General features: G+C 37.7%; 1 protein-coding gene across 1 annotated transcript in view; it reads left to right on the top strand.

Moving 5' to 3' along the window:
* ubash3bb (ubiquitin associated and SH3 domain containing Bb) overlaps positions 1 to 27,537 on the top strand; it is a 36,229-nt gene that overhangs the window by 1,694 nt on the left and 6,998 nt on the right. Inside the window, 1 exon segment of the mRNA XM_054600866.1 lies at positions 26,733 to 26,786. Within this exon segment, the coding sequence (XP_054456841.1) occupies positions 26,733 to 26,786 (54 nt within the window).

Genomic DNA, 27,537 nt, shown 5'->3' on the forward strand with positions numbered 1-27,537 from the left:
ACTTGAGACATTTATTGAAAACAACCACACACAAATAAAGAGTAGAATAAATGTGAATAAAGTAAAACAGTGTGATGATGTAACAGAGCTCCAATGTGTGCACAAGAAGAAATTACCAAAGTTAACAGAACAAGTGTACCATTAACATAAATTATCCGACAACATTTTACCCATTTTTTTACTTTTGACTTTTTTAAACTTGGTTTAAACTTAGAATAAAGTAAAAAAAGTGTGAATTAAAGTAAAAAAACAGTACATTAAAAACAGTATGATGCTGTAACTGAGCTCCAATGTGTGCACAAGAAGAAATTACCAAAGTTAACAGAACAAGTGTAACATTAACATAAATTATCCGACAACATTTTACCCATTTTTTCACTCTTTTTACTTGGTTTAAATTTAAGCAACTTTCTGAAAACAAAGCAGAGTATGCTTTAGGGGCGGGGCTACACACTGATTGACAGGTCTCTACCAGAGACATTCAGGACCTATCACATGTTCAAATCCATTGTTGTCAATGAAGACGCACTCAACAATGAAAACGTCGCCGTCAAGGTGCACAAGGGTTCCAAAGCGCCACAAGGGTTCCAAAGCGCCTTTTTCTGAGATGAAAAATGTTCAACTTTTGGTACACTGCATAGCGCACAGCATGTCATGTGACGAGGAACAACTAATCACAACTGGCAGATATCTTTTCTTTCTCCCTTAAATATCAGTTTTTTGTAAATGAGTAGAGGAGAAGTTAATCGTTTTAGTTCAGGACTACTCAGAGCTTCACCATCTGTTTGATTCATTGAGTTCTGTCAGGATGAAATGAGAATATCAACAAAAGTATCAACATTGTTTTTGAAGATTAACAACTACCTTTACACGTAAAAAAAACCAAAAACACATCACTCCCTGTGTTCCAGAGTATTTTTCCCAGAAATGACCTCTCTGACTCCAGCTTTTTATTGAATCAGTATTAATCAGGGATAATAGCTTAACCTACTTCTGTCCATTTTGTTGAAGTCTGCGGGATATCTTTTTTTCAGCACTATACACTTAACCTCAAAGTCTATCCGCCTCTTTCACCCAGACAGATGTCATGAGTGTGTGTGTTTGTGTGTCAGAGGAAGTGTGCTGTGGTTTGCTGAATGGACAGACGATGCTCAGCCCCGAGGCGGTCTAGCGTTGGCCCAGAACACACTCCCTCAGGGAGACCACAGCCTCTTTCATATCAACTCTGTTTTCTGTCTAAAGTGGTCGACCCACTTAATATCACGACCAACATCAGCTGTCCTGGTTCTGCTCTAAAAGGATTTTTTCTGGTCAAGCTTTCATTTTGGTTTGGGGGCTTCCGTACATATAGAATAGAGAGTTTAGGGATATTTTTACCTAGTTTTTATTTGGTTGTTGATTCAACTAAGACTTGGTATTCAACCTTCAGTATTGTGCGTAGCAACCCCATACTGCATATAAGAAGTGGACGTAGTCATCATGATGCCACTCATTGGTTTGTGGACTGATGTTATGAAGCCTAAAGTTTTGCGATTTGGTCGTTGCCATCCTGGATAATGGCGGTTGCAATGTTTTTTTTTTTGCAACCAATAGGAAGTGACCATATTTGGACTGAGGAGGAGTGACGTAGAGACGCCGTATACGTCTCTGGTGTGGACCTGTCAATCAGTGTGTAGCCCCGCCCTAAAGCATCCCCTGCTTTATGGTCTGTTTGACTCTAAATGGAGCATCATTTACTAAATGAACATCATGCTGTATTGAAGAAGACTTGAAACTAGAGATTGAGACCATAAACTCATGTTTACAATGTTTACTGAGGGAATAAATCAAGAGAGAAGTAGAGTCATTTTCTCATAGACTTCTATACAACCAGAGGAGTCGCCCCTGGTGGACAGCAGAGAGAGAATGCAGCTTCGCCTGGTAGCATCAAGTAGCAAATACTGCAGACTGTTGTTGGAATTAAATGCTCGGACAGATTTGTTTTTAATCAGATGTTTTATGATCATAATGAGGAAACGTTTATATATTGTGAAGTACACAATTAAAGACTGAATAATAAATGTCTTTATTCGATTTTATTTCAGCTGACATGTGTCTTGGACTAAAAGTCAGATGTAAAAGAATCAAATCCACAATCTTCTGTCAAAGAAACACAGTCTATAGTCAGTTACTGGTCATAAAAACCTATCTTGCCGTCATTAACAGCTGACATTTCCATCGTCTTAGAACCGGGAAGTGGCTGTAGGTCTACTGCCAGTGGGTTAAATCAGCCTGAAAACAAAATCGATTGTACAGATGATGATTCTTCTCCTCGGGAGAAAAAAGGCTTCCAGTAAGTCACAAGGTGCATCTCTCCGACTCTGTAAATGACGACCTTGTGCTCGTCAGCTAAACTCTTAATGTAACGATCAATTAGACATGGACACAGTTGGAGTTACGCTCGTTTTTTACTAAACATCTCTTTGTGTTGGCACAGAATGAGGAGACTAAACACAGAGAGCTCATTTAGTGACTGATCCAAGGTCAGAGAGAGTTTTTCATGTCAGTATGAGACATCGTGCTCTATGAAAGAGTTCTCACTCAGACATCAGCTTCTTCCTGCAATGAGCTCAATATTTCCATACTTTAAATACTTAAGATTCCGGTAAAATAGTTTATACCTATATCAGATTTTCTGCTCATAATACAATAAAAACACAGAATTTGTTCATTTAACTCTGATATAAACCCCATTTATTTTATAAACAGAACCGTAAACACATGGGAATGTTAGTACATATTTATTAGCATTACTGCTATTAATAATTAGCTAGCTAGCTAATAAACACACTGAGTACTACTATTGTTATTGCCTTTAATGTTTCTGTTTTTACCATGTAAAGTGCCTTTGAGTACCTTTTAAAGCGCTTTACAAATAAATATTTGTATTCCTATTATTATAATTACTAAGAAAATTGAGAATAAATAAATAATTAAATGTTTGGGAAGACAAGAAAAAATAGGATAAAATTAATTAAAAAAGTAAAAGTAAAATAAAAGAGTGACATAAGTTACATTTAACTGATTGTAACAGAAAGAAAAAAAGGTTTTCGCTTTTTTATCAACTGATTGGAGGAAACATTTCTTTTTTATTCTCCATTTAAATTATTAACCTAATTGTTATTTATTGAGCAATGTATTCAGTAATATTTATTTACTGATACCTGGGCTTCTGATACCAGCATTTTATAAATGAGTCAGGCTTGACTTAAACATTGCTTTTCCACTATTGTATAGCAAAATGTTACTAATAATTACATAGATATAAATGTATTGCATTGTTATTTATTAAAGTAATGTTGTCGGTTACCAGATCCAGCTTTTTTAGACCAATGTCTGATCTTGGTATTGTATTTTTGTAGTCCAACAGGAAGTCATCATCACTGTTTCCCTCCACAAACAGCCAATGGGATTCTTCCATTTGATTTTGGATTATTACAGAAAATAATCTCTGTGTCAAAACAAATCTTTATGATACTTATAGGATTGTTGGTGGGAAGCCAGTGAGGGGTAGGCGACTTGTTCTACTTCTAAATTCCCTGGCTCCAGTTTTTTATCCCTAGTAGTCTTGTCGATAAGTGAAAGCGCTTTGAAAGCCTCACAGTATCTCCACTCCGCTTTCATTGAGCTGTCTTGTTAGTGTGATGGAAGTTTGGTCTTAATAATTAAAGTTCTGTGTGTTTGAAACAGAGTCATCTCCTCTTAAAGCCCCACTAGAGTAGATGTTTCATAACGCTTAACAAAGTCTGCCTTATAGCGCTTTAGTAGCAGCTCAAAGTGGACTGAATCTGCAGTGCAGTGTTATGCATTGATGAACCGGTGCAGTGTTTAAGTGTTAGAGATCCAGAGGCAGATACTCTGAGATACTGTTTATGTGGCTTTATTAATGATGCAACGGATAGTAAAAACTCATGGTTTGGATTTTATCATGCTTTTAAGTCACAGATCAGATCAACAGAAAAATAAAAAGGAGCAAATATAACTTTTAGAAATCACTGATCAGGCTTTTTTTTTTGCTGCTGAAACTATTTGCTGATAATTGAAGATCCATATTGTCAGAGCAGCTGGTCTACAAAGATTCCAGACTATCATTTTTCACCACCGTCCCAAAAATCATTTCTACTCTCTGAAGTCAGTAAACCATCAAAAATACAAAATTTGATACTTTTACTTTGTTATATTAATTTATAGTGTTTTCTTTCTTCATAAAAACATACAATTAAAATGTTAAGTAAATATAAGATTTTATTTTTATGGATAAAAACAAATCTAGTCATTCATAGTTTTAATGATGTATAATAATCTTAGAGCTAGTGTTAGGAAGTTAAACATCATTTACATTACATTACATTACAGTCATTTAGCAGACGCTTTTATCCAAAGCGACTTACAATCAGTAGCTCAAAGCTTATATATTACATATCATTACATATCATTCACCCATTCAGCATCATAATTCATCTCTAATATCTATTTTATATTAATGTGAAAACATTTCCTTCAAACTACTGGATTTATTCTAGTTTATCACCAACACTACATTTAACAGATTACATGTGAACACATCATGATAACGTTATAATTTCACTTTACCCATTACTCATTTTACCTGAACAGAGCCTGAACGCATCATAATGTAACTGAACTGAACCTCCTCCTGTTAGCCATTAGCAGTGCTGCTAACGTTACTAGCTCTCCTCCTGTTAGCCGTTAACGGTGCTGCTAACGTTACTAGCTCTCCTCCTGTTAGCCGTTAACGGTGCTGCTAACGTTACTAGCTCTCCTCCTGTTAGTCGTTAGTGGTGCTGCTAACGATTACTAGCTCTCCTCCTGTGCTGCTAACGTTACTAGCTCTCCTCCTGTTATCCGTTAGAGGTGCTGCTAACGTTACTAGCTCTCCTCCTGTTATCCGTTAGCGGTGCTGCTAACGTTACTAGCTCTCCTCCTGTTAGCCGTTAACTCTCCTCCTGTTATCCGTTAGCGGTGCTGCTAACGTTACTAGCTCTCCTCCTGTTAGCGGTGCTGCTAACGTTACTAGCTCTCCTCCTGTTAGCGGTGCTGCTAACGTTACTAGCTCTCCTCCTGTTATCCGTTAACGGTGCTGCTAACGTTACTAGCTCTCCTCCTGTTATCCGTTAGCGGTGCTGCTGACGTTACTAGCTCTCCTCCTGTTATCCGTTAGCGGTGTTATCGGTGCTGCTGACGTTACTAGCTCTCCTCCTGTTATCCGTTAGCGGTGCTGCTAACGTAACTAGCTCTCCTCCTGTTAGCCGTTAACGGTGCTGCTAACGTTACTAGCTCTCCTCCTGTTATCCGTTAGCTGTGCTGCTAACGTTAATAGCTCTCCTCCTGTTTTCCGTTAACGGTGCTGCTAACGTTACTAGCTCTCCTTTTTGGAGGATAACGATCGTCAGTAAAACTTTATTTACACTGTGATGGTTAACGTTAAACTGTGTCATTAATCTGTAGTCCACATGAACCGTCAGTGGAGATCCGTATCGATCCACTACGGTCCGTTACACCACCAGGCTTTTCTTTAGGTCGACATACAGCTGTTGTGAGTTTGTGACGTAATATTTGAGTTCTTATGTTCCATAAAAATGGACGCCCACTCACTTCCTGAACAGATAATGTCTTTTTGTTTCACAATTGCTCTGGTCATGAAACTGAATACTGTTTCGCTGAGAACCTTAAAGCACCACGTTTGTATCTTCTGATATCCGGATGAAAACAAAGTGACGGATGACATATTTACAGAGCACTTTTCTCACTGCTGATTTAGGGTTTTCTCTCCCACTTTTAACAGCTGTCTCTATCGGACACCTTCTGTGTAGCTCTCCTGCATATTTGCTGATTTGACGCAGGAAAAGGAAAATGTGTACATACAGCATGTGGGTTCGTGGAAACTCTAAAGTGCAGTGGAGTTGGTAACTCATGAATTATTGAGTCGTTCCCTTGTTTTTTCAGCCCAGTATCTCTGAGATGCAGATGAATGAGTTTATTCTGAAGGTTCTGCCCTCCTCAGCTCTTTTGGGACTATTTGAATGCGACTGTGAAAATCACAACGATGCACCTTTTATTACATTTCACTCGTCATCGTTATATATATATATATGACTGCCATCAATAGGGAGCCTCTAACAAGGTCATATAAATGTCATTAGTCTGCTTCCTGAAACAGGAGAGGTGCATCAGTGTCCTTCACTTCCACTGCAGCTCGCTGATCATATCACGGTTCATTTAGAAGCTTCGGCCCGGAAGCAGGCGAACAGACGGCGCTATCAGATTATGGGCCTCCATTGTCTGCACTCAAATGTCCCACCGTGGGCTGCATGAAAGAAAGTCAAGGTAGTGCAGGGAAGTCTGCATCACATCACAAATCCTCTACAAGAAGAGCCTCTGATGATTATTTTATGTTTATCTAAAAGCATCCGGCGCTGCCTTTATATTGAAGGCATGGTGTTGTGTTTGGTGCTTTCTTTCCGTCTTCGAGGTTTATTGTGACAAACAGTATTTATCTGAGTCTACTTCCTGAATGATTTCATCCATTATTTGACTTCTGGAGCCGGAGGCTTTGTGTCAATATCAGCTCTTTGCCTCGGGCAGTGATGGAGAGATACGACATCAGCAGAATAAAAGTGTAGCAGTCAATATAAGGCTTATTCATAAGGTTAGTAGGAAACTAACATGTTTTGGTTTGAAGCTGATGATTTCCAGTATTTATTTATCTTGAAATCTTAACATTTCTATCTGGTTCTGAATCAGTCTCAGTTTAGTCCTGATCCTCTATAGACCTCCATCAGTAAACGAGACCATCAGAGAGAAGACTGTCCGGGTGTATTCTGGTGGAATCCGATGCATTATTAGGAGTTTTACTAGCTATTTTGGGGGAAAATGCTTAAGTGCAGTCACAGGTTAATAACCATAAATAACAATTTACTCTAAAACCACCACACTGATTACATGAGACAGTTTTGATTAGATTATTTGAAGCTGCATCTTGGTTTTTAGGTGATCTTGCTTTATTTACAAAAAAAATCTAAATTCAGATTCAGAAGATTTCAAGAGCCTTACATGACACTTTACTCAATGCTGTAAATACACAATTAATAATAATACTTCTTTGGCTCTGCAAAAATGACTGAAAACTGTTATATTTGGCATTTAAAGCTACAACAAGGAACTTTTATTTTGAGTTGATGGAGGTCATACAGAGGATCAGGATTAAACTGGGACTGATTCAGAACCAGTTTAAAGTTCCTCAATGTCACTTTAAAGGAAACAACAAACATAACTAAGTAAACTCCTTCTCAGGGTGCAAAATACACATTAACTTTCTGGTTATGTTAGTGAGGTTACTTGTAAACCAGCTTCATGTATGAGTCTAACCTCCATCAGCAGATCTGAGGTCAGCTGTCGGACTACAGTTGCTGATCCAGCAGCAGGTTTTCATGTGGACCTGGAGGCTGTTAGGACTGACAGCTGTCTGTATTTTGAGATTCTCAAAACGGGTCACACTCTCAAAAACATTTGCTGAAGGAGTTTGTCCGACAGATGGATTCCTCTGAGTTTGAGAGTCCTTGAAATGGAATTACATTTGTAATATCTGCAGTGCAGCTGCATCAGGACTTTGCTGTTGTGGAATGACTTCTTATTTTCAAATGTTATAAAATATTGTTTCTTATCTGTTTAAATGGCTAATTAAAATGAATATTCCACGTCATTCTCTTCTGTGTTGGACGGGTTGTAGTCGTAACACGTCGTTTATCACGTCTAAATATGGAAAAGTGGAACATCAGGAGATAAACTTTGTTTTTTAATCAAAGTGTTCCAGAGGTGGAGGACTTGTTGGACCGTGTGAACTCGTCCTCCCTCTTTCATTCCTTCAAACACCTCTAAAAGGTCGGCATTGAGATATTTGTTCATATCCAACAACATGTTGTATTCAAGTCCTTCATGATGTGTTTCTCCTTCTGGCTTTTACCCACAAATACATGTTCATATCTTGGACACTTGCTAATATATTCTCTCTCGTTAAGATCTGGAGAGTCACTTTGTTTAGGTTTCATTCTCCATCTTTGGTGGTTAATTTTCTCACATAACTTGTCAAGTCATTGCACTCTGCTGTACTTCTGTTACCTTCTTACGTACGTCATCCTCGTTTACAAACTGTAAAAAAATATATATACAACGAGACATTTTTGTTTGTCGCTACAACAAGTAAAAGATTGTAGCACTTTTTCCGTTGATGAATGAATTCTATGTCTACTTTCCAGTTTTTTCAGTGCTGGTATGACCTTCAACGTCTACATGATGTCATGAATAATAATGGAACATCAGTGTTTTGGTCAGACCTGCTGGGATTTCTCTGAATCTCAATGCAGAATGCGTTACTCCAGGATACACTTTAGCCTTTTTTCTCTTCCAGCTAATTCATGACAACTATCTCTAAGATCATTTCTTATGTTTCAAATATCTTCCCACAATACTGTGCTCAGTAATAACAGAATCTCACTACGTCTCACACAAGAGTTAAATATAACCTCATTTTGTCTAAATGAGTCATTAAAGATTTGTGGGTGGTGAAATGTTTTCTTAGAGTGTCCTCACGGTGAAGTCAATGTTTCCAGCAGCCGTTAAGGTTAAGCACGAACATCTGACATTTACCCACGTCAGGTAAATAAATAACCAGCTCCAAACATTTGCTCTCTGTGAAAGTAGAAAGAAGTCACTGCTTTTGTTTGTGTGGGTTTGTCACAGAATCCGGTATCAGGCTTAAAGGTCCCTTATCGTAAACACTATTAAAAGTTTTATTATAAAGTCATTCTAAATACTGTGAAAATATGTAGAAATGTAGAAATACACACAGCCAGACTCCAGAAACTGTGCCTTTGAAAGCCTGTTTGGATTTCTGTACAACTAGACAAGAAATAATCCATTTCACAGTTTGAAACGTAAAAGCCCAAGACCAAAGACTAGTCTCTGTGTCTTGACTCGGACTTGTCTCTAGGTTTTGACTAGGACTTTCTCTAAACAACTTTGACTTGACTCAGACTTGTCTCTAGGTTTTTGACTGGGACTTGTTTTACTTTGGACTTTTGACTTTGACTCAGACTAGTCTTTGGGTGTTTTGACTGGGACTTGTCTCTAGGTTTTGACTGGGACTTGTCTCTAGGTTTTGACTGGGACTTGTTTCTGTGTCATGACTCAGACTCGTCTCTGTGTTTTGAAATAAGCAGCTCTCTGCAGCCGCAGTCCAAATCCATCACCCTTCAAACCATCACCATTCAGACTCTGCCTTGTTTCCTTTGCTCATGAACCAACTCTTTATGCTCTCCATCACATTTCACTTTAAAAGTCTCACTGTTTTCAGCTCAAAGTCACAAAGCATTCAGCTGCCTGATGACTCGGCTTCATTTCAGCAAAAAACAAGAGAAACCCAGAGACAGTTTTGTTCTTTTCTCTTAGAACTAAGCTCCGTTATCCGTACAGACGCTGGAAAAAGAGGAATGATTATTCTCTCTCTCTCTCTCTCTCTCTCTCTCTCTCTCTTCTCTTTCTTTCTCTCTTTCACTTTCACTTTCACACACACATCTAATCTGTGAACACAGTTGCTGTTTTTATTTTGGCTCTTTGTAAAGGAGAGCACTACAAGGTCGAGAGGATCAGGAACTAAAGTAGATTTGATGTGGCAGTTAATCTCATGCCCACTGTGTGTGTGTGGGTGTGTGTGTGTGTGTGTGTGTGTGTGTGTGTGTGTGTGTGTGTGTGTGTGTGTGTGTGTGTGTGTGTGTGTGTGTAGCTGGCTGTGCATTTGTTTGTTGTGTTTATGTGTCATCTCCTGTCAGAGTGTGTGTGTGTGTGTGTGTGTGTGTGTGTGTGTGTGTGTGTGTGTGTGTGTGTGTGTGTGTGTGTGTGTGTGTGTGTTCAGTGATGACCATCTGTGCTCGTGGTACCTTTTGCCAAACTCGCCTCCTGGAGCGTCTCCAGCAGCCGTCGTCCTCCAGCTCCATCCGTCTGCCCCTCACATCCACTCCACTGAGACCTGACGGGGGTTCTGCTCCATCGTGGTCCGGCTTCCTGCTCCGGTACTCCTGCTGCACGACCGGATCCAAACGATCGGGGAGAATAGATTTGATGAGACGTTTCATTAGAGGCCTGATTGGATGTGGATGTATATCGCTGAGCGTTTCATAGAACCAGACAGTGAAAGCTGGTTGTTCATCTAAATATTCATGAATATGAGAAAACTGCAATGCAACGTTTATTTATTTTCTACATTTTTAACGAAACAGAACAGTCCCTCACACAAGACCTCAGAAAACAAGGCATATAATAAAATAATAACAATGATAATAGTATTAGTAATAATAATTTGGCAAATAGTAAAAACATACATTTACAAACAAACATATACATATGTACACAGAAAAGATTATTAATAAGGCATTAAAAAACAGAATATATCTTTTTTAATAATATAAAAATAATATAATTTTGCAAATAAAAATCTAAATATATATGCACTTACATACATATATTTATAAATATTATATGTATGTACAGTATAACCATACATATAAATTCCCACATGTACACAAAACATATTATAAATAAAAGGGGATTCAAAAAACAGAAATAAAAAATGTTTAAATAATATAATAAATATAAAAAAATTATAATAATTTGGCAAATAATAAATACACATCTAAATATATATATATATACACTTACATACATATATTATACATATGTACAGTATAAATATACAAATACATTCCTACATATACACACGTACACAAACAATTATAAAAAAAGGGAAAAGAAGTTAAATAAATGAAAAATACATACATAATATAAAAATAATAATAATGAAAATTTTATAAAAAATAAAGAAATATGTAGAAAAAATCAGAGCAGGGTTGGTTACAGATTTTCCAACCTCTTAGAATAAATAATCTTTAATTATTATTCCTGCACCCACTGCAGAATCTGTCAGATAGTACGTGACTAGCAGAGCTAGCATCTCTGTGAACAACACATAACAAGAAAACATTTCCTGACATGAAGATGAAGCTCAGCTCCTCTACGGCTGCATTCTAACGCTAACGTTTCATGATATCTAATCTTTAGCTGCATGTGAAGCCGAGTGCTGCTCATCCTTCCATGACGACGTGGCCTCATTCATCCAGGCTTCTGTATGTCGAGGAAGAACAACCTCTAGACATTACTACTGGCAATGAGCCAGAGAAGAAGAAATCCAGTAATGTACACAACGTATTGATGACTTTAAATTATCCTCGTGTCCTTAAGGAATCAATGATTTGGTCTTTAGAGGAAAGCAACAGGAACGCTTTAAAAATAGATCTGATTCCACGTCTAGAAACAGCGAGAGTGATGCTAATGAAACACACGACAAGTAGAAGTGGTCACCTCACGGCTTCTGTTTACCGTATGCCGATTAATTCATTTGATTTACATTCATATATGGTATTATATGCAACAAACAGTGTGTCTTTTGTTTCTAACAGTATAGTGAGAAAAAGGAGCCTTTCAGCGTATTCTCGTAGTTTTCAAACATTTTAAGCAGTTAGATTTCTGTTGATGGCTTTCTTGACAAACGTTACGAGATCGCTTTGTACACAGATAAGACAATATCTTAAGACATAAGAAATGTTAAATGAGATGGAAAAATTTGTTAATTTCAACCTCTATTAATATTTTTTACACCTAAATGATTTAAAAAAGGTCCAATTCCACTTTCATATCTGATTATAATCGAGAATAACTTTAACTTTAGTGTAAAAACATTATAAAAGCTTGTAGTGGGATGATATTTTGTCTGTGAATGTAGTTTTCTCCTCGTTGCCTCTTACATATCGTTCCATTCAGCGGTGACCTTAATGTCGTTCACTGAACACATTTAGAATATTAAAGTTCATGCATGTGCTTCCATATGTGGCGTGGGATAACGACGACTGTTCAGCGCTCCAGTTGATACGATGCTCCTGATCTAGAACAGAGAGACGTTATGTCGGAAACATGAGCCTGGTTCGGTTTGCGGGATGTAAATTATTGAAACGGGTAAAAGAATTGAGTCAGTTAACACTAATGAAATCATAGTTATGAATATTATATCACATTTCTGCTAATAGATTCCCTGAAATACGACACGCTGGCCCTTTAACTGGCCTGATTGTAATCCAGATTTAGACTGTTTTATTATTTAAGGCCTATTTTCACAGCAGCCGTCTTGACTTGTCACTGCAGGTTAAACACTGGTGTTATTCTTAAAATTAATTATGGCCCCTTTCTTTTATCTCTGAATATGTGTTTATAATTGGACTCTTTGTGGGTTTTGTGCAGCTGCAGCGTCTGCATTTTGTCTCCAGAAAAGACCAATTAGTATTAACGAGCTAGGAGGACGAACAACGCAGACATGAGATGCTTTTTGTTTCCCTGAAGACGTAAACGAAAGACTAAACACAGAGTTCATGGTTTAAAGAGCCCTGCAATAAATAATGTTCTGTTTTTGTTAAGAATGTGTCACTACTGCAGAGTCCGAACCTTAATGTCTATTTTTTAAGTTAAGTTATTTACATTTTGTTAAAACAGCTGGTCTACAAGGCTCCAGACTTGACTTGAGACTAGACTTGAGACTTGTTAGACTTGACTTGGGACTTTTCAGTCTTGACTTCGGACTTGAGACTAGACCTGAGACCTGTCAGTCTTTACTTTCAACTTGAGACTACACTTGGGACCTTTCAGTCTTAAATTGGGACTTGAGACTAGACTTGGGACTTGTCAGTTTTGACTTGGGACTTGAGGCTTGTCTTTGGACTTACCTGTCTTGACTTGGGACATTAATCAGGACTTGTTAGTCTTGACTTAGGACTTGAGACTAGACTTGGGACTTGTCAGTCTTGACTTGAAACTTCTAAGTCTTGTCTTGGGACTTGATTTGGGACTTGTTAGTGGTGACTTGGTGATGTACTTGTATGGAGCCAGACAGTGGTCAATATTAAATAAATATGTTGTCGTGAAATAAATAGGCAAATTAATAAATTGTTTAAAAGTGATGAGCAAGTCTTATCTTTAGTTAATGAGCTGTTTGCTTTAGGTTTATAACAATATTCATAAAAAACATTCTATTAAATCAAGTTAATTGTCCAAAATTGTGGCACAAAACATAATCCAACAGCAGCTTAAACCCATAAATACCTCCATGAGGTTTGGTGCTGATCTTCAGTAACCCGTCTGAGCTGAAGGGTTTGTTTGTGGGTTCTTTTGTCTGCGTGGAACAATGAACAGTCACACAGGAAAACAAAGATTATCGGCTCTGTTATGGTGACGGAAGTTTGTATCCCGTCGGCCTCAAACATCACAATGCTGGCTCAGAACAGAAACAGAAGTCTGAGAGCAGCTTTGGAAGGAACCACACATCTCTTCTTCTTGTTAAACATATTTCAAATCACTTTGTCTTTGAAGAGTTGAATCCAGTTAACCGTTCTGACCGTTGATCTTTATTAGAGCTGCAACACATCACTAAACTCACATCGTATCACGGTTTTCACGAGTCACTAGTCTGATCAGCAAGAAAGAAAAAAGACAGTACTTGGGATTGAGACAAGACTTGGGATTTGTCAGTCTTGATTTAGGACTTGAGACTAAACTTGGCATTCAGACAAGACAATGTCAGTCTTGACTTGGGACTTGGGTGTAAAGACTTCTGACTTGTCAAAACCCTGACTCAGTTAAACACAACAGAAAGTGTTTTCATGAAATGAGCACAAATTCGTCATCTCGTTCATTTTTAGCTCAGTTTTTGGGTTCAAGTTGAATTATATTAATAGATTTTAGGTCACAAAGTTACATTTTCTGGTTTTGATCAAGCACAATTTACAGATTTTCACATGAAAAGTGACATAGATTCTTGACACTAGTTTTATTTCCTCTGACAAGTTTTTTTTGGTTGTTTGTCAGTAGTGGTTGGAAACAAGCAACCGTTTAACCCTCTGAACGGCAGTTATATATTTTGCTTCTGTCACATTTTTACTTCAGTATAAAAGTCCTGCTCTTCTCTGGAAACAGAACAATCATGACTAGAAGTAGAGAGAACTCAAACATGTCTTTAGTGCAGAATAACAGTTATAATGACATGAATCATAAAAAAGGAAAAAAAGAATTTATTTGATCATTTATTTTACAAAAATTTGAAAAAATGGAATCTACGTATACATGTTTCCAAGTGTCCACAAGTGTTAAAGTTATAAAAAAATGATTGAGGCTGAACTTGTTTTATATATTTAACTATTCACATCCTCTCCTCTCCTCTCCTCTCCTCTCTGTGTTCAGCAGCCTGAAGTTCAGTCAAAGTTTCTCAGATTTGTTGTCACATGACTGTTGGTCTCAGATGAATCAATCATGTCTTCATAGTTTCACTGAGGAGCTCAGAATTTAATGTTTTTTACAGAATCTGTTTAAAGGAAACGGTTTATTTGAGGCGAGATTTTAAATGAGACATGTAGAATAAAATGTTTGTGTTGAAATATCAAAAATGTAAGCTTTGTATCGGTTGTGGTTTTTGACACATGATGTGTTCAAGGACCGTTGAAAATCTGACGATAATGATTTTTTTAACGGTGTAGTTTTGGTGATTGCTTAAAGAAAACGACCGTTTTTTATCCTGCCAACTGGTTTTGTGGTTCAGAGGGTTTAACATGTTAAGATTTTCAAACATCTAATCTTTTTTTTTCTTGTGAAATACTGGGCAGTTAAACCTCTTCGGGCATAAAAAATTTATAGAATTAAATAATCAGAGAGGGTAAAACCTCTGTATGATTAAACTCATGCACACATGCAGCTCTTGTGATGTGTCAAACTGTTTTAGAAGCACTGCATCAGAAAACACAGTGAGACTGTGGAGATTGACTCTGTGGTGAACTGCTTCACAAATATGTTTCTGTTCACATGTGCAGGCGGCTTTTCATGTGCTCAAGCCTCCACAGTGTGTGTGTGTGTGTGTGTGTGTGTGTGTGTGTGTGTGTGTGTGTGTGTGTGTGTGTGTGTGTGGTCGTTGCGTTTGCTGTTCTTTGTAAACAGGAAGTGTGACTATGCGTGGAGCCGTGGGATTTCCCACAGTGACGGGTCGAAGGCTCAGCTGAACGAGGCTTCCCTCGAGTGGCCGGCGTTGCTTCCTCTTCCACATGGGTGGGCTCCTCTCAGCTCCGTGTGAAGGCTGCACAGCTGATGAACGCATGAGACCAAACAGAGAATTTAATTATCTCAGTGAAGTATATTCACGTGTTTGTGTTTGAACTGATCAGATGGTGCAACACAAAGAGTTTAGTTTAAAGGCTTCAAACAGATCAATCAAAACTGTATTGTTTTTATGAAAATGGACCAAACTGAATCTAATGTTTAATCAATAATCAGCACATAATGTAAGAAGGTTGAAGGCTGCGGTGAAGCCGGATCTGGGTCTGTCCACGGTGGACTGGTCTCTGCTGGATCTGGGTCTGTCCACGGTGGACTGGTCTCTGCTGGATCTGGGTCTGTCCACGACTGGTCTGGGATCTGGGTCTGTCCACGGTGGACTGGTCTCTGCTGGATCTGGGTCTGTCCACGGTGGACTGGTCTCTGCTGGAGTCTGAAGGAGTTTCTGGTGAACCTTCATGATTTCATCTGGTTTCTCCAGAATCCGACCCGGTGGCTCCGATGACGAGCTTTAAGAATAACTTTATAGAAACAGACGATCTTCTCTCTGATGGTCTGGTTACTGATGGAGGTCTATAGAGGATCAGGACTACACTGAGACTGGATCAGAACCAGACTGAAGTTTTCTTATATTATGAGTTGTCAGTGCAGCTGGTTTCCACATGTGTTGTATGAGTCTATAAGAGCAGGCGAAACAGATTGAAGTTCAGCAGGTGTCGGACAATGAGAGGACGGATCAGATCTAGAATTAGCTGCCATCCTCACTGCAAAGACAACTGGCCCTGACAACTGCCTTCTGGTTCCTTAACATGAACTGCAGCCGGCTGACAGCTGCTATGAAGCAGGAGACAGACGAGATGTTTGTTGGCTCAAACGTTATCATTTCACCCGCCAACCTGCTGCATCGTACGCTCTCACAACAGGCTGACATTATTATAGTACTACAATGTGTTCAATGCTACCAAACACCGGCTCTGTTGTGAAGAGACTTTACTAGGGATTCCCCTCGGAACCCGGTTCTATACAGGAACCGGATCTAGGTCAGTAAAACTCTCGTTGTCTCAAACTCAATGAAGCCCTCACAAGTTAAGGAGGAAACAGCAGCAGTTTATCTCAACATCTGGACAACAAGCAGAACATCAGTCTGCAGAAATGATCAGTGTTCTACTGATTGGAGATCAGCCGTCCATCCTCGTCCACTGCAGGTAACGTTAGTCTGATCAGAAGAACAGGGTCATCAATAAGAGATAATCACTGAGATTATTGATGAGCTGAGAATGTGTTTTAAAGATTTGGGAACTTCTTGTTTCGCTGCTCAAGAAAGACTATTTGTTGACATACAAGAATATGAAAGTAATGTTGATTCTTTTGCGAATTTCTCCCAATATAATAGAAGAGAACTGATAAGGAACCGAACCAATAAGCAGTATTTATTACTACTATTAGTACTTATTAGTACTAGTATTGATAAAATCCTAACAATACCCATCCTTGACTCTACTGGTACTAGATGCTAGAAGGATATGGAATCTCAAACCTCCGTTAAATAAATGCCTTTGGCCTTTTGACGTTTATATTCCTAAGGCCTTTATGACACATCTCTGATTCACTAAATGTCAGTCACAGTTTATCTTTTCAGGTGAATTTGGAACATTTTGGGGTTTATAACCACAAAGTCGTGTGGAAAATAACTGACTAACGAAGTGGGCTTCAAATAAGTAAAGTTAAAATCAAGATTTCTTGTGTTGATAGGAGGGGGTTTCCTTGTTAGTGAGTCATCGAACTCCATGAGAGAAACAAACCACTGCTACATAAAAGATTTCTGATTGAATAATCAACTCCCTGTTGAAACGAAACAAATCCCGCTCTGAGGGTTACCAGGGTTAGCAAACCTCCTAACCCTAAACACAAGTAGGGTAACGTTAATGTCAGGGGACATCTCTGAATATGATTTATATTTTTCATTAAATACACAATCCATATGACGAAAACTGACACGCAGAATGTGAACGTATATGTATAAGATGGATCTGGGAGGACGTGAATCGGCTTCACGTCTGAATGTTGTGTTGTGTGGTTTAGTGTTGTGTTGTGTAGTTTTGCGTGGGCGTGGTGCTCGCTGCCTCTTCGGTTTCTCTTCCTGTCTCTCAGAGAGTCGAGTCCGTTAACAGAGGATCTCTACGGATGGAAAACTTGCTTTCACTTTTCTGTGGGTGAGAAAGAACCAGTGGGTTTCACACAATGAATGCTTTGATGAAGATGGAACGACTGGATGTGTTAATGAGGTGACAAAAAGTCAAAGTATACATCAAAGTATTTTTCAGCCAGAAAATTATTTGCTTCAAATTTAATTAGTTTGACCCGTGACTCTGAGAGGAAACGACCTCCGAGTGAAGCTGAGGACAAGCAGTGCAGCACTCAACAGCTTTTAATTAGTTTGACGTTTTTTTTCTGTTTTTCATTACTGATGAGGAAAATTCATCACTGAGGGACTTTTTCCTACAAAGTCCTTTTATTCATTCAACCCACTCTGTTCTGCATTCTCACAGGTGGAGAGAATGTAAGAGTTTTTGTTAGTGAAACAGCTGTAGAGCAGAAGTTCTATCGGGATGAAGGGAGCGGCAACCAACAGAATGTGAAAGAATACATGGAGCCAATATTGGGATTTTAAAACCCTTTAAATATGCAGGGCTGCAACTTTTTCTCTATATAAATCGACCAATTGTTTTTGTTGATTAATCGTTTGGTTTACAAGATGGCCGACAGATTCCATCTGACGTATTCAGATGTTTTGAAAGATCAATTGTAGAAAGCCCAAATATTTAAAAATAAGTGAAAATTTGATAATTATAAAGCAGTGAATTCTTGACATTTTTGCTTCATTATTAGAATTGTTGCTGATCCATTTTTTGTTGATTTAAAATTGACATTCGGCAATTTAAAAATTACACATGGTGGATATTGGGTAAATGATGCCAGTATGTCAGTGTATGTTAGACTTTATATATTCATTTTTTTCTATTTTTAGGCCACTTACTAAAATAAATGATTAAACACAAAAATAATACAATATATAGAAATTTCTGGGGGGGAAAGAATTGTATTATTTTTTTTAAATGTCCTGTCTTTGTTGTTAGTGTCTTGGTTGGGGGTAGCACTGTGGGGAGACTTGGGGCTCATGACCTCAGTATTTGTAAAAAAAATAATAAAATGATTTGGAGCAATAAAGCATGGTGGAATTAGAAGGCTAGTAAGCTGGCTATTTAGCTACCTTGCTGATTCCACCATGCTTTTATGCTACACTGGTTACAAAAACAAGCCGAACAACGGGCTGTCAGTCAGCGGCAACGCTGGGTCTTACAGTCCCTCTTCCTCATTTCCTGTTGCTCCGGAGAAGGACAAGCTAACTATCTACCTCGCTAGCTAGCTGCGACAACACTTTACGACCCGTGTGTTGTCACCATAGAAACTCTTTTGTACAAATCAAATCACCACAGAAAACAGTTCAATGTCCGTTCATCCTATATTCTGTTTCTATGATTGGCCCACCTTTTTGAAACGATATTGAGGAATATTCTGCTGTTTCTCACACTGACTGGTTGAAGTTACCTTTAAAGAGAACTTCATTTGTTCTGATGCTTCATGTGCGTTCGTCACTACAGTTGGTCTTTCAGTTTCTGGCCCATAATTTGTGGCTTTAAGGGGAAGTTGTGTTATCTTTGGGAAACTGGATTTGACCAGCGGCCTTCTTACAAACTAGTAATGTAAAAATCAAACGTAGCAGAAGACAGTTAGTGGTGGGTTTTCTGAATATGTCTGCTCTTTAAGTGACACAAACCAGGGTAAAAGAGATCCGTTGACAGATTTATTTTATGCCGTTGACTTCATTAAACGTGGCTCAGCGTTGAAGGTTGAACGTCCTCTTGGAGACGGAGGGAGTGGTGATTCTCTGGCCTTTGAGGCTTTAGTGATGCAGCGAACTGATCGCTCTCTGCTTTGATCAGCAGACCTCAGGCCTCGGCTCGATCTCTTTCATGATTCAAACTGAAATTAGTTTGTTCCAAAGGCGTCTCCTTGTGTTTACATGGGATCCTCCTCGCATCCCCGCTGGCCTCTAATCGACGTGTTTGACTCAGCTCGGGGCTCGCCTTATGAGACATCAACCCACAGCCATGGAAACCCTGAGAGAGAGCAAAAACAGGAAACGTGGGTTGAATCTGAATACACGTTTTATCAGACTGCTTTTTTCTGTTGTGGTTATTTTAAAGTCATGATTCAGAAACAAGTAAAAACAAAAATGAACAAGAAGTAACTTTAACCCTCTGAACTTTTATGAACTCTGAACTTTTATCTCTCTGTAGCTTTAATTTTCACTACAATATAAAAGTCCTGCTCCTCTATGGAAACAGAGCAATCATGACTAGAAGTAGAGAGAACTCAAACATGTCTTTAGTGCAGAAAAACACAGTTATAATGACATAAATCATAAATAAAAGGAAAAAAAGGCAAGTTGAATTCCTTTGATAATCTATTAAACAAAAATTGGAAAACAATGGAATCTATAGATCCAACATTTTTGTGTCCACAAGTGTTACCAATGTCTGGAAAAAAAGAAGCTCCATGTGCTATAAATATTAAGATATTCACATTTTTACATCCTCTCCTCTCCTCTCTGTGTTCAGCCTGAAGTTCAGTTCAAGTTTCACAGATTTTTTTGTCACATGACTGTTGGAATCAATCATGTCTTCATAGTTTCACTGAGGAGCTCAGAATTTAATGTTTTTTTACAGAATCTGTTTAAAGTAAACGGTTTATTTGTGGCAAGATTTTTAATTATTTTTACATGTAGAATAAAATGTTTTTTATGAAATATCACACTTTTGAGCTCGGATTTGTTTGCTTTTTCTGACGGAAGCGCTCGTCACACATGGTGGGTTCAAGAACCGTCAGAGAGTTGAAAATCCGAATTGTTTAAAGGAAACATGCTTTTCCCTCTATGTTTACTTGCAATTATGGGAATTGTAGGATTCAATGCTTTGAAGCTTGAGCCCCACTAAGAAGTAAAAGTCAGGATTTCTGGGCTTTGATTTTTGACCATTCTTGTTTCACTCTGCCTCTCACAGGGCCCCTAACCTTATGGAAGTGCAATACAAAAAGCTTGAGTAGCCCTTTAATCCATCACATTATAACTACACATAATCCCTCATCCTTGTAGTTTTTCTGTATTTTTACACATTTCATTTTTACCAAATCTTAAAGGAAACTCAGTAGCAAAAAAATTCCCAAAGTTAAGAACCACAGAATGTGATGATTTGCACTATTGATCCTTAGTTGATTTGTTTATTCAGGCAAGTTATGCAGATTTAGATTCAGTAACTTACTGTAGATAGATTACTTATATACAGTTAGTTTCTCAGTCTCAGAGTGTTGTGGAGGAGTTTTGGCTCATTCCCTTGATATAAATACACTTCAGCTCAGCAACATTTGTTTACTTTTCAAGCAGGAGTTTCATGTTCAAGCTCTTGATTTTTAACTGTGCTGTTCCACAACTGTACATTTCTGTTTTTTCAGCCGTTCTGATGTATGATTTTTGTTTTGGATAATTTAATGCTGCGCGACTCTCTTGTTTGCATATGCAAACTGTGAAACCACTACCACCACATGTGAGGGTCTAAACCGTGGAATGCTGTGTTTTGCTTCACATCAGATGTAACAGGAGCCGTGCCAGCCACAAATATCTAATCGTGACTCACTGAGCTTTTCCCAGAAGTCCTCAGATTCAAGTAAAGTCTTGCTCACACTCTTATTCATCTTACTAAGCAAAGCTTTCTGCCTTGATATTGATATTTCTGAAAGTGTTGAGTCATCAACTTGAGCTACAGAAGTCGAGAAGAGTCTCGTTGATGTAGATTTTTCTGTAACATCCTGGGTGATTGTTGGCGTTTTTCTTGTAAACGTGTTGAAAGTTGGCCTACAGCCTGCAACAATTAATGCCGTACCTTCTGGAAAACATTTTTGGAGTTTGGTTAAGCCTCCGAGCTTATGAATAGTCTCGAGCTATTTACAGACTAACATATGTCAACAGAAAGAATTTTCTTTTGATAGCGGTTTGAATTGATTCTGCAGCCAATGTGCTGACAACCTTTAACAAACCTGTGACTCCTGGTGAGGGACTGTTCATACCTTGAGTCTCTCCGTGTAGATGTTTCTTCACTCATGGCTGAATTAACCACGATTGCTGCTTTGTGTAAGTCCCAGATATCCTGGGAAATAAACACCCTCTTATCTGGGTTCATCACTTTATCTATCAGGCCACATGTCGGCTGGTCTACTACAGCTGTATGAATCCAAAATAAACCGATTTTGTTGGGATTTAATTGCAATAAACGAATAAAAGGGATACCAAAATAAACTACATAATGAGGTTGATTTATAAAAAGTCTCACTTGTTTTGTTGGTTCTCTCCTGAAGACGACAAGCAAACAACTTTTAAAATGCTTGTTTTCTGAATGGAGTTTGGATCGCTCTGTGCTATGCTATGCTAACATTGTAGCTGCTGCATCAACACTCAAAATCACCTCATATAGGCGCAAATACGGAAACGTCATTCTTTTTTGTACCTTGTGGTTCTTCCACATACATTTATACACATAGTCTGGTCCGGTCTCTGTGCTAATATGAGGTATCGTAGAGCTCTGGGTGAACACCTACAGATACAATATTGTGTTCCTCAATTTCTGATTCGTCATTCGTCCCTTTAGCCTTGCCCGGGGCGATTACGTGTCCATTTGCGTCTTTCCATTGACTTTGTATCTGACCTTGTAGAGCGGAAAAAAATGTGTCTCCTTTGGTGATAACACAGCATTAGCGCTGTTAGCTGCTAGCCGCTAGCCGCTTGCTCCTCCGTCCCCATGTTGAGAGAACCGATATGCTCTGAATTTGGAATTCAGCACCTTTAAAATTGTATCTTATCTTTAAAATATTTTAAGTTACTACAGTACCAGTCAAAAGTTTGGACACACCTTCTCATTCAATGGTTTTTCTTTATTTTTTTTTTTTTCTACATTGTAGATTAATATTGAAGACATCCAAACTATGAAGGAACACATATGGAATTATGTGGTAAACAAACAAATGCTCAACAAACCAGAATATGTTTTATATTTTACATTCTTCAAAGTAGTTGAATGAGAATCAAACTTTTGACTGGTACTGTACATAAATTAACTTTGACCATCTTTGCAGGAAGAATTGTCTCCTCTTCTTGCAGTTAACACTAACTGTGGTCATAACGCTATATTTCATAGATGAAATTCATTGATGCTTGTGTAGCGCTACGTAGCATCTAGCTGTTGTTTAGGGTTGAAACACATACTATCATTTCTTCTATACACACATTTAAATATACTTTGAGTGAACATCTACTCTCTGCTTGTCTTGCACACTGACTAAAAATAAATGACCTTTTCTATCACAGGACCCACTTCTCCTTTTTTGGGTTCTTTCTCATGGTTGTGAAAGCCTCCCAGTCAGATATCTGATCATCATCATGACGCTCATGGTGACCCAGGTGTTATTCTATGTTCTCCGTCTCTGACTTCATTCTCCCTGTGTTGGGTTGACGTGGTTTTTGATGTGCTTCCTTCAGCCGCTGCCTCTCGCTCTCTCTTCCTTCTTTCTGGTTCTCTCTCACACACATATATGGTATGTAGGTCTCCACCTGTGGGACACGGTCGCTTCAGAAAGCAGCCGCTAGCACACGAGTGAAACGTCTCTGAAGTCTCTGATGTCTCCTCTGTGGTCAGAAGAGCTGCTCACTGAGCTCTCTGTGGTGAAGCTGCTTCAGAATAAAAAAACGTCTTTCTTGTGCATTTCGGGAACAGTTTTACTTTGAGCTTCGAATACAAATATGGTTTCAAAGATATCTGCTGATGTGATGCGTATGATCTTTGTATGTTTAACAGATTCACTGCAGACTCTTAAAGAAAATCACACTTTATCCTGCCTGCTAGGTGATTCATCGATCGAGTTAGAATAAAATATATTTTTGTGACTAATTGGCCAAATGCAGGCGGTTTAAGTGTCTTAAAGCTGCATTCTCTCTCCTGTCCACCAGGGGGCGACTCCTCTGGTTGTATAGAAGTCTATGAGAAAATGACTCTACTTCTCTCTTGATTTATTCCCTCAGTAAACATTGTAAACATGAGTTTATGGTCTCAATCTCTAGTTTCAAGTCTTCTTCAATACAGCATGATGTTCATTTAGTAAATGATGCTCCATTTAGAGTCAAACAGACCATAAAGCAGGGGATGCTTTAGGGCGGGGCTACCTAAGAACCTTTTAGAAGTTTCTTCTAATAACATGCTTCCTCTTGAAAAATTTTAAATGAGACATTCTTTTTTTTTCATGAAATATCACAATTGTAAGCTTTGATTTGGTCGCTTTGTCTGATGGAAACCTTCGTCACGCATGATGTGTTCAAGGACAATCAGAAAGTTGACGATCCAACGATGATGTATGTTTTACGACAAACGTTGTATTTTGGGGGATTGTTGAAAGAAAACATGCCTTTCAATCCAAGCAGCTTGTTTTGAAATTCAACAAGCTTGTTACAATAAAAGCAAATCAATATTTTTTCTCTCCAAACATTTCTGCCGCCACCTTCAACGACCTGTAATAATCAGATCCTGATGCATTGAGGGCCTGCAGTCATTAATGATCCCACAGGAACAGCGTCTCGTGCTGAGGAAGCTGTTTCCTCTCCAGAGATGAAAACCTCATGAAGTCGGAGCTCTTATCTCCTGAGTGGAGGCTAATTAGATTCTGAGTCTCTAATATGAACAATCTGATCTTCCTCTTCCTTCTGCTGCTGATCAGACGAGCCTCCAGGTGAAACCGAGGTAAAGGAGGCACGAGTGGATGTTCTCTGCTGCTTTAATCTCTGTTAATGGATTATCTCAGAGAATTAACACGTGTAAAATGTAATTACAGTGGAGAAAGTGAAAATTGAGGCGTTGTTGTTTTCAACATTAGCTGTGTTTGTTTTGTGAAATCAGGACTTTAACTTCTTCAGAGCTGTTTGAAGCCAAATAGTTCAGCTGGTTGTGAGAAATATTATTGCTTTCTGTGACTCACTGATCAGAGAAAGCAGAGAGTAAACACATATTTAGAAGATATAACACACTTTAAAATAACTAATAACTCTTTGACACGTTACTGAGTCCTACATTAGAGTTAAGAAGAGACTTCAAAACCCGCCAGCGAGATTGAAATGCATGTTTTCTTTAAAACAATCACTGAAAATACACCCTTTATCAAAGTTAGAAGCTGTAATAACAGACATTATATTCAGATTTTCAATATAAGACCTGTTTAGCTGCCTTCTTGATAACATTTTCTGATGTGAACAAACCCTCTGAACCCCAAAAACCTGCTGGCTGGATTGAAAAGCATAATATCTTTAAACAATACCCAAAACTACACAGTTTATCACAGCCATAAGATGTAAAATCAGACATTATATTTGGATTTTCAACTCTCTGACGGTTCTTGAACCCACCATGTGTGACGAGCGCTTCCGTCAGAAAAAGCAAACAAATCCGAGCTCAAAAGTGTGATATTTCATAAAAAACATTTTATTCTACATGTCTAATTAAAAATCTTGCCACAAATAAACCGTTTGCTTTAACCAGATTCTGTAAAAAACATTAACTATGAAGACATGATTGATTCATCTGAGACCAACAGTCACGTGACAAAAAATCTGTGAAAGTTTGACTGAACACAGAGCAGAGATGCTGGAAAATGTTTGTAAAAATAATTAATCAAAGAAATTCAACTTTTTTATAATTTATCGAATTATAACTGTGTTATTCTGCACTAACGACATGTTTGAGTTCTCTCCACTTCTAGTCATCATTGTTCTGTTTCCATAGATGTGAAAAACTTTAATATTGAACTGAAAACGAGGCCACATAGGGAAAAAGTTAAAGGAACAAAAACCACCCTGGATCTGCTTTAGGTTCGGAGGGTTAACAGCGATTCTTCTTACAAAAGGAATCTATGTAAATGTTTTCCTACACATGATATGTATCATCTCTGAGGAACTGACACTTCTTCTGACGTGAGATCCATAAACATGTAGAATATATATGTGCATTGCTCACATTTAGTCACTCTCAGTTCTCGGTGTAATTACTCATTGACACACTGTGACCTTTCTGATTAAAAGGTTGGAGTGGAAAACATATAAACATATCCTGCTTAAATGAAAGTGTTGTTTCATTGAAACAGTTTAAGATTTATTGGAAAACCAAACTAAATTATTTTGATCACTAATGGGAAAAACCTGCTGCAGTAAAATGAGAGGTTTTCTAAATGGAGTCTGGTGCTCGGAAGGAAAACTGATAAAAAAAAGATGTATTTATTTGATTAAAGCAGTAATAATCAAAAAAAATATATTAACAAGGGGTCAAATTACTTTGCGTAATGTGAGCGGTTTGACTCATAGTGACAAACACAGAAGATGATCACCATTTCTGCAGTTGACTTCGGCTCTACGGAGACTTCTAGTGTCTTTAATCTCTTTTTTTATGTTAATCTTATCAACCTGTTACCCAGAAGCAGGCAAATATTTTCAGAGAAACACAACTCACAGTATGCTACCAAAGTTAGCATCTAGATGGTTAACATAGTGGATCATTTAGCAGCTAAAGAGACAGATATTAGGTGATGGAGACCAAAAACAGAGACAAAAGAGAGAATATTGCTGTTTTGGCTGAATCTGTAATATGTTCACAGAAACATCTTCATAAGGTGAGATAATGTGTGTTTTCAGCTCCTTTCATAGCACCCAAATCCAAAATTTTTAGAACAAATGTTGCTTTAAAATGAATTAAATTCTATTAAACGGAGCTTCATATGATGTTTATACTGGAGACAAAACTGTAAGTAATTAAGTTTAAACTTATTCAAATCAAAACAACACAGACTTCAACACTTTTAGATGTAGATGTGCATACAAAACTGTTATTTTAACAATGACTGCTTCCAACAGTCTTCTCTCAGCTTTGGATAACGAGGGATAATAAAATGCATTTCCATTTGACATTGTGATGTTTTTTCGTCTCTGAGTTGACGGTCGCTGAATTCCTGTTTAGACACTCAGTCAGGAAAACGCTGAATAATTGAATAGACTTCCTTCTGCAGAGATATTGTTTGTACCCGACTCCGGTGGCAGTTCTGCTCCGTCAACAACTTTAAACCTTTTATATTATATTTCCTTTAAAGTCTCTTAGTGTCCCAAACATTTCTTCTTTTATTGACCATCTGCTGCAGAAAACAAACTGGTGTTCAGAGAAGATCAATGAGCTTCTTTCCTGGTTGTTCACTGTTACTGTGAACATTTCAGACTATAAACGAGTCAAATGAAGACTGTTATTAAAGACATCATTATAATCTGCTCTTCTCTCTTACAGACTGAAGGCTCTGGTGTCGACAGGAGGTCGCAGCGTTCAGGCAGCATGTGACTGGTGAGTTGTGTTTATGGTGCATTCATGTTTAACTGGCCCAAAGTCAGCAGACAATGTGTGTTATACTGCCCCCTGCTGTACAAAGGCTGCAAGCAGTCGGTAGGTTTCATGTATAATGCTGATAATTAACGTTTTATTTTTGCAGAATTTATTTGGCAGAATTTCTTGAGAACTACAACACTAGCATTTCATTTCATTTATTTTTGTTATGTTTTGCAAACTAAATAAAATCAAGATAATTAAAAAATATATGTTTAAGAAATCTGACAGAAGAGAAGAAGAAGCAACAGGTTTATACGACGGACCCCATTCATCATGAGAAAAACAACATGTGGTACCAAAAAAGAAAGAATACACACAAAATACTATGCTAATATAATTTAGAAAAATACAACAAAAAAATGTAACGACAACAAGAAGCACAGAAATTAAGCAGAAACATCAACCAACCAGTAAAGACATTTTTTATATTTTAAATATATATATATATATATATATATATATATATATATATATATATATATATATATATATATATATATAAAGAAAGAGAGAGAGATTTTTGTCTATATAAAAAATATTTATATATATTATACATTGCTACATAATTATACATTTTTGTTTATATATATATTTCTAAATGTATATGAAAAAATATATAATATATCTATATGTATAAAAAATAAAATATATATATATAGATATATTGTTTTCCTGCATTGTTTTTCACGTATTTATTTGTTTTTATTGG

This window comes from Anoplopoma fimbria, chromosome 1 (assembly GCF_027596085.1).
Source record: "Anoplopoma fimbria isolate UVic2021 breed Golden Eagle Sablefish chromosome 1, Afim_UVic_2022, whole genome shotgun sequence".
NCBI classification, from domain to species: Eukaryota; Metazoa; Chordata; class Actinopteri; order Perciformes; family Anoplopomatidae; genus Anoplopoma; species Anoplopoma fimbria.